General features: G+C 29.3%; 1 protein-coding gene across 1 annotated transcript in view; it reads left to right on the top strand.

Annotated features, from left to right (window-relative positions):
- LOC106690708 (discoidin domain-containing receptor 2) overlaps positions 1-6,039 on the top strand; it is a 411,939-nt gene extending 405,900 nt beyond the window's left edge. The window contains exon 13 of the mRNA XM_067045155.1: positions 5,980-6,039. Within this exon, the coding sequence (XP_066901256.1) occupies positions 5,980-6,039 (60 nt within the window). The remainder of the gene's footprint in view (positions 1-5,979) is intronic.
- Positions 6,040-12,173: the final 6,134 nt, after the last annotated feature.

Genomic DNA, 12,173 nt, shown 5'->3' with positions numbered 1-12,173 from the left:
AGAGAGAGAGAGAGAGAGAGAGAGAGAGAGAGAGAGAGAGAGAGAGAGAGAGAGAGGAAAGGGAAAAACCAACATAAAAGGTGTAAAATGTAAAATAATGAGTACCCAAAAGTAATAAAATGTATCAATATATAAAGGGCGTGTTATAGAAAATGAGAAGAAATATGGATAATAGGAAATGAAGAAATAAGAGATAAGATGAGAAAGAAAAAAATAACTTACAGTTGTAGGCAGAGATCTCTGCTAAACTGTAATAATATTATAATATAATATAATAATTTAAATAGTATCCGAAACCTAAGTAGTCGAACCCAAGACTCCAAGAACCCACAACAAATATGCAATAGGAAAGTAGAATACAAACAACTGCCGTCAAACAAAAAAGACAAATTGGACTAAATGTGAGCGATCCCACTAAGTTGCGGCGGGAGTGGTTTGGCGCCAGTGGGCGATCAGCTGCTAGTCTTCCCCCTAACCAAACAGCTCTGACATTTCCCAGGTCCGAGATTATCGCAATGGTTTCAGTGTAGCTCTATGAGCAAGTCATAATTGTGCAAGTATATTTGTAGGTTCGAACATCCTACAAAACGAGACCTTAATTCCAAAATCTAACTACTAGACACAACATATGTAGGTTTTGAAATTAACTTCATGATTAATTGTACTAAGAATATATTAAAATAACTTCGACAGAAGAAGGCTAATAGGATACCACTAAATGGCTTTATAAATTCTATTATTAATAACGCAAGGCAGTATAATTCTTTTTATCATTTATTGTTGCATATAATTAGATAAATTTTATTATTTATATTTTGCCCTAAGGAAGTAAAGTCCATTTTCTATCCCCATTATATTATTCTAAATGAATATATCCCAAAATAAATAAAGACATTTTTTTTCTTCTAAGCCCCATGTTTCGCGGGGTTGATGTCATGATGAAGACGGGTTGAGGGTTTCCCTTTTTGTGCATCCCGGTAATGCATTTGAAGAGTGGGCTGATCATTTGGAATGAGGTAGTCTCTTGGTGATAGGGCTCACCAGGTTTGATGATTCAAATTTAGTCACTTGCACTCAGTCGAGTCTGATTCTGTTTTGTGTCTCAGTCCAGTCGGTGTCAGTGTCCTAAATAATGGATTCGTACAGTACTGAAGGCTGTCAAAAAATTGATATGTCTCCTCGATATAAATTCTGTCACAGTCGGTAGTTGGAATGTCGTATGTATGTGGTCCGTCTTAGCTCTTCAAAGTGTAGTATGTGTCACTATACGTCTCACCGTATACCGCTCTGAAACTGTTGGAACCTCTTGTCCGTTAAAGGTGCTATGTAGGTCAGCCAGCATAGGTGCTCCGTAGCACAGGGCTGGCCTCAGCACACTTTTTTAACCACTAATTTGAGGCGAATAAAGAATATTATAAGTATATTTGTAATAAAAACATATCAGTTCGCTTAAAGTAGAATTATGCTCTGTTATAGTTATTATATATATATCGCTTGATATAACAATAGGTTCTAAATTTTTCATTTTTAACCAAGATAACGATGGAATTAATAGCTCCCCTTTCTTAGAACAGTCTTCCATATGTATTTGACTTATTTTTGTTTACTACCAAGTCATTTCTAACATACGCGGAGTTATCCTATAGGTCAGTGGCTCTCAAAATTTTACCTTGATATTGAATGAATTGAGATAAAAAAAAAAAACAACAAAAGTCGGCACTATCATAGTTAAGAGGTTGGATGTGTGGGAAAAGAAGAAAAAATAGTGCAAAGTTAATGCTAGAATGCACTTTATATTTTCTATTTGATTTTTCTTCATTCTTTCTTTTTGTTTTGTAATATCTTGAAAAGAGGTATTCGCTTGCGACACTTGAGGCAACCTGGACACTTTGGGAACCACTACTAACCAACCTCTTCTAACCAGACTGAGATGGTCAAGTTTTTATTTAGTATAACTACCACGAAATAAAAGTTAACCCATCTGGTCCGGAATCGAACCGGCAATGGCCTCATATGACTTTGACATTTCTGGAATCATAATATCTTAGTTACAAATGGACCTAGTTACAGTTACAACTGGATCTCTTCTATGATTTTCGTAATTCGATCGTAAGACGACAGCATAAACTTATACCTTTTTGTTAACTATTTCAGAACAAGATTACAAGATGATGTATGACAAAGATGTCTGATTGAAAACTGTTTATGTGTGTTCTTTTTGTTAAATAATTATTTGTTTTTCATTTTGAAAAGCTATAATTTTTAGTTACTATTTAAGGAATTTAATGAGCCCGTAAAAATTAAAAATTTCCAGATTGGGTATTTTTAGTGCTATAAGGTCGTATGTATAGGTTTTTTTTTAAGCCCGATAGAACTTGAAATTGTAAAAAATAACACAAAAAATTAAATTGTAATCAAAATTTTTTTTTTATTCGAAAGATCAATACGTGACATTAACATTTGAAAATGATTTCGGGCATATGGGCACCGCGGCTGTTCTTGACGAAGCGCATTCTGTAAAATTGTGTTCAGCGATGAGGCGCATTTTTGGCTTAACGGGTTTGTTAATAAGCAAAATTGCCGCATATGGTCGTGCGATTTGACACCTCTCGATTATTTCCTGTGGGGCTACGTGAAGTCACTGGTTTATGCTGATAAACCAGCAACAATTGACGCCTTGGAGGCCAGCATTGTTCGTGTTATTCGTGACATACGGCCAAAATTGGACGTCCAGAATGCGCTTCGTCAAGAACAGCCGCGGTGCCCATATGCCCGAAATCATTTTCAAATGTTAATGTCACGTATTGATCTTTCGAATAAAAAAAAATTTTGATTACAATTTAATTTTTTGTGTTATTTTTTACAATTTCAAGTTCTATCGGGCTTAAAAAAACACCCTATAGATATGAGGTTAGGTAATGTATGCAGTCTGCATTTTGCCTTACTAATGGTTTATATATATTTTTACTAATTAATTTAAATAATAATATTTCTAATTTCGGGTTTTGTGCCTGAAGACACGTTTCCGGAACACTGGGGAACACTGGCCGACATTCGTCACATCTCCAGGAAAAAGTATGTGTTCTAGGAAATGTTGAGTCTAGGCTGCAATAAAAATATTCGAAATCTAACATTTTTTTTTGCGAATGAGAATTTTTTTTTTATACTACCAGTAGTGATAGATGAAATCTAAGTTATTAATAGTTATTAAGTTATATTAAATCTATCGAATTATCAATTTATTGCCATAAACAAAAAACAATAAATACCATCAATAAAATAGAAAAATAGTGCAGTTGGGATTTTCAAGTCCCAAATTACATCCCATGTTACTGTTTATTTTTAACTGATTTATTATGAAAATGGTGCTACAGCGTGTTTATATCCACATGAATTAATTATTAAAAAAAGCGCAAATTTTAAATACTAAAATAAAAGTCAAGAAATAGTTATGATAATAATAAGTCAGTTGCTGTGTAACAAGTTTAGACTGTATAAAATATTACCTTTGTGCCATAATATTGTGTTACATTTATTGTTTTTGCCACTTTTGGATATTTATGTTAATAGTTGCATGAAATGCTGCAGAAAACATTATTTGCATTTATTGAATTTATTTGCAAGTTTTTTTTTCTTCTATTTCTTAAAATTACTTTGCAAAGGAATAAAAAATATATGTATGAAAAATATTTTATTATGATAGATAGTTTATTGGCTAATATATAAATCTTTTAACCATGGAGTTTGGCCCATTTGGTTTGGAGTTTAGTTGTTGTTAGTATTAGTGACAATGAAGGCATAGATATAAATATGTATACATAGGAAAATTCCTATTGCTTATTGTAACATCTTGATATAATTTAATAATAATAATAACGATTATTTTTTTCCCTAATAAATAATTAAATAGTTATTTCCAAAACCTAAAAAAATATAAAAAAGTGTATATCTTAATATGATATAATAACATATCGAATTAAATTTTTATTTCTAATAAATAATTAAATAGTTATTCCTAATACTACATAAATAATTAGGTAGTTATTCCTAAAGCTATATAAATAATTAAATAGTAATTCTCAAAACAATATAGAAAAGTGTACCTCTTAGTATGATTTAATAGCGAATTAAATTTTCATTCCTAATAAATAATTAGTTATTACTAATACTATATAGATAATTAAATAGTTATTCTAAATACAACATAATAAAGTGTATAATAAAAGTAATACAAAATATTTTATTATGAATAACAATAATTTTTTTCCTCTGAATAAATTGCAAAAAGCAGTTCGTGAAATCTCATTAATAGACGCACTTTGCTCTAAAAAATAATTTGTCATGTGACGAGACATTACAGAATATATACTAGACAGTTCCTCCAAGATTATGGAGAATCGGGGACACGCCATACTGTGCCCGATGCCACATCGAGATCTAAGAAACATTAATCATAGCCCTGACTCCATATCGTCCCTTACCCGGAAACCAGCGGCGACAGATATAGTCCTACTCACGTTGCCTTGTCAGCACCACATCCACGGCCAAAGTCATGGTAATACATTCCAGTTCAGTTCAGCAATATTTCTTTTAAAAATAAATAATTTATTATTTAACAATAGGTTAGATATCAGCAATCTATGAACTACCAATGATGAATCTGTAATTGCTAACGGTCCAAAAACTTACTTTCTTGTTTAAGTCAATAAAACCGAATAATTTGATTCTTAAATAGAAGAGTATTTACTAAATATATTAATATATAACACTTCCTACATGATACGTATTAATATATGTATTTATTAAAACATATGATTCTATACTTATTAGCTCTTGGGTGAGCGGGTAGCTCAATGGTAAGGCACTGGGCTACTAACTCCAAGGACCTGGCTTCGAATCCAGCTGTGGCAAGATAATTATTTCCTGTTTCACTGTAGTCGTGAGCTAGCCCTGTGGGTTTGAGAGCTCTCCAGTATCCACCCAGCCTCAATATGCGGGTATCCCTTAATTAGGAAAACATCTGGCGGTCAAGGATGTTTCTTATCAAATCAACTCCTATACAACCGTTGGTCTAGTAACTGCACTTCCTAACAAAGAACTACACCCTTTATGGGTTATAGTTGTACAGATTTATTTATCTTTTTTCGTTAATATTTGAGCAACTTCAGTCTTTTATTTTCTTTATTTCTTATTCATTTTGATTTTTTGGGGGTGCTTTCCCTATCTTCAGGATTATATTACCGTTTCTTTAGTTATCTTGTTAATCACATCCGTATAATTATATTTTTTTTCCATTCATTATTTATCCTCGTTTTATAGAGAAACTTATCTAACGTAAACTGTCTGAACTATCATTTAACTATGGCGTGTAGAAGGGGTCAGTTCATAGTTGAATGATGGTGCAGACGATTTAAGCGAGATAACTTCCCATGTAAAATTAGGACAACATACAAGTATAATTATTTGGATGTAATTAACAATAAAACTAAAGAAGAGGTAATATAATCCTTAATATATTTTTAAAAAAACAATTTTAAACAATAAAGAAAATAAGAAGGAAAAACTAATTTCAAAAGTATTAATACAACGTAGACATTAGGACATTGTCATTAAAATCAAAAACAGTTTTTTTAAAATTCAAAATGTGGTTTATTCTATTGAGATGAATAATACTAATACTAATGGGTAAATAAATCCGTTATATTGATTGACTTTTATTTAATACAATATCATGAATAAAATTATATTCAACGTTTGAATATTAAAATAATTAATATAGAGGGTATGAGAAATAATTAAAACTGCAATTAAAATTAGAAACAATAACTAAAAAGGAGATAATCCATTACTATACATACGTCACGTAGTGAAATTATATCAATTAAACATTGTTCCTAAAGCATTTGAATATGTGATTTTAACTTTTTTACTTTTCTTCCTTCTAAAAAATTTCCTCTATTACTTAATATTACATTGTAGAAATGTGGTCCGAATGGAAGCCAAAAAAGGTACACAAAATCTGGTGCAGTGCGCGCATAGAATAACTTTCACTTAGGTACAACCCAATTTTTATTAATTTTATAATTGAACTGGTCAGCCAAGTCAGACGTGTTGGAAGACTCTAATTTTAACTGTTTTAAGCAAAGTACTATTAATAATATTAATGATTTTAACTGTTATGAATTATTTAGATTAAAATAAATTAATGTGTAAATAAACTAATTAATTTTCAGGCTGTCTTAACACATTCATTAATATTTCTTTAAAAGTCCAACGTTTCGGCCATCCTCAAGAACAATCTTAAATATAAATTTGAATCTCAAATCGAATTATTTAAAAACATTTTGGAGACTATTCTGCCCAGGTCGTTAATATTAGTCAAATCACCCAATTTTGTCACTATTCCACAAATTTCCAAAATTTTAATAACTGATCAATTTAACTCTATCATCATACTGATGAAAAGATAGTTGACTGTGGATAAAATATGTGGAGAAGATAGTTGGGGTGCGGTTAGAGAACAACATAAATAAGTTGAAAAATTTATTTATAAGTCCCAACGTTTCAGCCAGAATTTCTAGCTTTCATCAGGGCTAAGGACAAAAAACAAGATAACAACCAGTGAATAAAGGATACATAGAAAGATTAAACTAACTAATTGTACAGAATGAATATGTATATAAATAAAGTAATTTAAAAAGTTGGAAATAAAACCTATATATAGGTAATTAAATATGTGAGTAAAATAACATAATTAATGAAATAAAAATATAAAGTTATATAATACATAAAAAGAACGAAATATGAGTAGTTTAATTCGATAATAATCATTTAAATATTATTATAAAACATTTAAATTAATTTAAAGTTATGGAAAGTAAATATGTGTAACTAATGTAGTATGTAAGTCAAAAAAAGAAACAAAATATAAAGTTAAGTAATACAAAGAAGTAATTAGAAAATATGACATTAATAATATACATGTTGAACAAAACTAATAACGTGGGTAAGGAAGAATAAGAAAAGAATAGAGATGGAAAAGTGGGTAACGGAAAGATAAGAAAAAATACAACAAACTTAAAACATACCTGGCTTGGAAGACGACGAGCATCCAGTTACGTACGAGTTAGTTAAAAAGTACATGGAAGGGTAAAAATAAGAATAATAAAATATTTCAAAGGAAACCAACTCTAACGTTCTTTCGTCAATTTAAAAACCGACAAACAGAACTTATCGTTAATATATTCAGATAATTAACAATGTTTTTTTCTCCTTTAGTTTATGTTCTTTATTATTTTTTAATAATTTGTCATCACTCTTTTATACGTTTCCTATTAAATATTTTAACATTTATCAAACTCCCAACTACATTCTCCTCATATTTTCACTTTCTTATCAACACACTATTTTTTTGTAATTAAAAGTTTTGAAAATTAAAGAAATAGTGACAACATGTGATTTGACTAATATTAATGACCTAGGCAAAATAGCCAGCAAAAAGTTTTTAAATAATAGGATATGGTAATAACATTTATATTTAAGAGTGTCTTTGAGGATGGCCGAAACGTTGGACTAATAAAGTGGTACTAATGAATGTATTGAGACTTAATTCGGATTCTAATTTATTTATTTAAAGAATATAAAATCAATGTGTTTTCCAACTACTTTATTAGTGAAACATTAATTTTGATATTAAATGTTGTTTGAAGAGATTTTCTTTCTCAATATTTCTTTCACAGCAGAAGTGAATGGACGTATAACACATAGTTTTATTTTCACGCCCTCCAGTTCTGACACCACTGGAGTTTTTCGTCTGGTGTGATATTAAACGAAAAGTTTATGCAAGCCAGGTCATTAATTTATAACGATGATTGATTAGAACCCTCTGAAACAATAACATGTATTCAGTACCACCACTGCCTTCTTAAAGTTCAAGGTAATCAGTTTCAGCTATTTTTAATCATATCAAACGTATCCAATCCTTTCGATCCAAAATCCTTAGAATCATAGTTAATGCACTCTATTACGTTTCCAACAGAACACTACACCATGATCTACATATCCCTTTTGTCCTTGATCTCATACCAACCAAATTCTCAAAATTCCATATAAACTTTTACAACCATTCTAATCCTTTGGTTCAAACCTTATCTAGTTCTACCTATACCTAGCCCACCTAGAAGGTTGAAACGGCAGTGACTAAGAGACTTACTGTTAATAAAAATGGACAATTGGAGTTCTGGCAATGGTCAGATCTTCCACTGAAGTTGAGTGTTTGTGGCATTAGCGCACTTGCTCAGCCTCCACTGGCTCACCACCAGTGATGTGCTGGGATCTTTTGAGCTCTGCTCTACCAATCACACCTGGGGTATAGAGTGGGCTCGGGGATCCTCAGGTCGATTGTGTAAATATTGTATATAATAGAGTAAATGTGACTAGAGATTATATTATTTTATCATTATGTTATTTTATTTATTTATTTTCTCATACACATAGTTTGATTATGTTCATTTTGTTTATCCTTCTGTTTGTATATATTTTAAGAGAGACTTTTTTTTTCACTCATTTATTTATTTGTATTCTTATTTTATTTTATTGTAGTATGAATGTGATCATTCATCACTATTACGTATTGCCCACAACTGTGTGGCAGATTGTAATATCTATCAATAAATAAAAAAAAATCTTTTATATATGTATATATATACGGGACTGACTAATAGATTATTAGGTGGTTGAATAGTAGAGCCCTCCAATTGGGCGGAGGCAGGATATGAGTGGGCTATTAGCACACAATGCTAGCTCCTTCTGTAGACCGACCTATTTGGAATAGTCCCTCGTTCTGTAGACTGTACACTCGGATCAGTAATTGTTATCTATTAATTTAATAATATTATAAATTTAACCATTAGTAACAATATTTAAAAGTAAAAGAAAATAATTACTAGTTTACTAATTTAATATATTTATTAATTAATTGTTTGGGAGAGATTTATATTATTAATAAACATCAACTAAAAATGATGTACTTTCATCCTCTAACGTTTCGGCCTACAGGTTATAATACAGCTAATATTCACTTAGTGTTAAAACTGACATTTGGATTTCTTAAATAGAGGGGGAATTTTTAGATATCAATAATTAACTAAAAACTCATGAGCAAAATCATAAAAATTAGGAATTTTTTTTTTAAACTAAATGTCAATTCAGTATAATCTCGGAAATTTAAACTAGAGTAAAAAAAAAATTCATTCACTGTCTGAACGGAGAAATAGAATGATATGTGAGGGAAAGTCTTTCTCTTGCAACGTCTGAGAAAAGAAGTAGTGAAAAAGTATCTGCAAAAGTCTCAGCAAAAAAAAAAAAAACTGACTTCTATAAAAAAGGTTAATTTTTAAAACTTCTGACTGCCAAATTTCTGATAAAATATGTAAAAAAAAAAATAAATAAATAATAATAGTTATGTACATGCATTTTGTTAATTTTTTCAAACCATTTTTCCCAATACATTCTGTAATCCTGCAGCTATTACCGATACTACACTGTATATCTAATTTTGGAAAGTTATTATTTATAAATTATATTAGGATTATCTCTTATAGATCGGTCATTCTTTAAACTGAAAATGTTGATATGTAACACCTATTTAACAAAGAAAAATTTAAATTTCTGATAAATTAAATAGCTTTTCGATGTAGAATTTTCGTTTGTCAAAAAAAAAAAAATTATTATTCAGAAGTTGATCAATTAATTTTTAATGAAACTCTTTATACATTATGACTATTCTTAGCTTAGCGTCTAGCTAAAACAAGCTATCAAAATTTTAACTCAGGCAAAACATGACCACAAAATTTAATAATAAAATTGTAAATTTGAAATGGCAAAAAAAAAAAAATCATTTAGCATTGAATTAGGGTACAATTATTAATTATAAACTTTTCTTTCATTTGACGATGATAATCACCCATAATAAAATGTAAAAAAAGGACGTTAGCTATACCAAACCATGTCATTGTTTGTTTAAAACATAAGAACCTGATATATTTCCATCTTATTAAATAGTCATAAGAATAGAAGTATTGCCAAATGTCACGTTTAGGTGACATTTTCAAACATTCTACAAGCGAAGCTTATATTTTAGCTTAAGCGATAAAATATTAATTGACACAATGTTTATAACTTTTCAATTAAGACCTGAGCTGATTACAATGATAAATATTTTTCTAAAAAATGTATGAAAGTTAAAATATGTTCGAATGTAAACAAAGTTGCTGTGGGACAGCCATGACAACGATAAGCGCTCGTAGCTGGTAGACCAACAGTAAAGAATTCATGATGTTTATCACTATGATAAATAAAAAAAATATCATTATGATTATCAGAGACACAATACCATTATTATCAGAAAGAGTTGTTTCATTATATTTTTTTTAATTTTTAGAGAATAAAAAATCGTTTAATAGAGTCAATTATATTTTTTTCTTAATCCAAAGAAAGAGACGAAACGATTGGCATATAATAACCATGAAGAAATTGTATAATTTTTAAGCTACGCACCAAAAAATGTTTAATTTCGTTAATATTTTTTTTTAACCAGAGAAATCGGAGTAGCCTATATCTTATTTTCGTTTACTGAAAAAATAAAATAAACAATCACTAATAAATTACTATTATCAATGTAAGTATTTATAAAACATACATAGCTAATTACATATTTTAAACGATGAAAATCGGTATGGGAATCACCATACTGAATTCGTAGTTATAATTAAAAACGATAATCCCACAAAACGAAGCAAATGTAAATGATATCCAACAGAGCGCCCAGTTTATATGTTGCATATACAGAACAGACTAGACGGATGCTACCGCAGTGGTCATATGCATTTATTTCCAGCAAACGTATTGTTCACTGAAATTGTTTCTGCTTCATTGTTCAAAGAAAAATTGTTGCTATTGTTTCAGACCAACTGGAAACAACAGTTATATTTTTTGTCTTGAATGTCTCGCATAAAAGACAGATATATTTTTTTTTTTAATTTTATTTTTATTTATTTTATAAATATATATAAGTCAAGTTATTAAAGAGTTTATTTAAAAATTAAAAAAATAGCCAACATACCAAAGCCATATAGTAATTATTTTTAGGGGACACTTCATCATGAAAAATAATTTTTTATTTACCATATATTCCATTTAACGTATTTTATTTTTATTAATATATACCAAATATGACTGGTAAATTTTTTCGTGGGCAAGGTATTATTATAAAGAGAATGCGGCTTACAATTTTTAGAATCATAATTGAAATTACCTTTTAAGCTCTGCTAGTATATATTATTTTATCATTATGTTATTTTATTTATTTATTTTTCATACAGATAGTTTGATTATGTTCATCTTGTCTATTCTTTTGTTTGTATATATTTTAAGAGAGTTTATTTGTTTTATTTTATTTATTTTTTTTAATTTATTTTATTTATTTATTTTTTTATTTTAGTATGTATGAGATCATTCATCACTATTACCTATTGCCCAAAAATGTGTAATATCTATCAATAAATAAATCTATCAATAAAAAAAAAATAATTAAAATTACAAAAAAGGGTGTATATTAGGATGACCTAATAGCCGAGGACATTGAGGTGTGAGCTGTATAGTACTAGGTTCGATTTCCACCTGGGTTAGTCAAAATTCATTCCCAGGGGTGGTGTAAGTTCTCAATGTAGGACATGAGCCAAAATAAATAAGGACGTGAAATGCAAAACTTCTTAATTAATATTTTTTTTATTATTATCTTAAGATTACCCTTACGTGTTTTTTAAAACAAATTGAATAATCTAAATCTATTCAACCACATCTCTTGACTTTTAAACGCTTAAAAATTAATAGTTATTGCAAAACTTTATACAACTAATAATCTGTGCACACCAAAACTATTCGTGTCTACATCACTATTCTCCATTAACCACTAGGAATTTTTTGTAATATATAATGAATGAAATGAATGAATGAATGAAAAAATAACTTTATTCTGGGACATATGTCCCATAAGAATAATTACAAAGTACATACAGTGAGATTTTTATCTGGCGAGCGTTTACAAATTTTCAGATAGTAGAATGAAATTACATTGGTATATTGACTTTACTACTGTTTATAATGTTAATCAA

This window comes from Halyomorpha halys, unplaced genomic scaffold (assembly GCF_000696795.3).
Source record: "Halyomorpha halys isolate HHAL.00 unplaced genomic scaffold, Hhal_1.1 Scaffold50.1, whole genome shotgun sequence".
Taxonomy (NCBI): Eukaryota; Metazoa; Arthropoda; class Insecta; order Hemiptera; family Pentatomidae; genus Halyomorpha; species Halyomorpha halys.
Note: the sequence above shows the minus strand (reverse complement) of the source record. Positions and strands in the feature narration are given on the sequence as shown.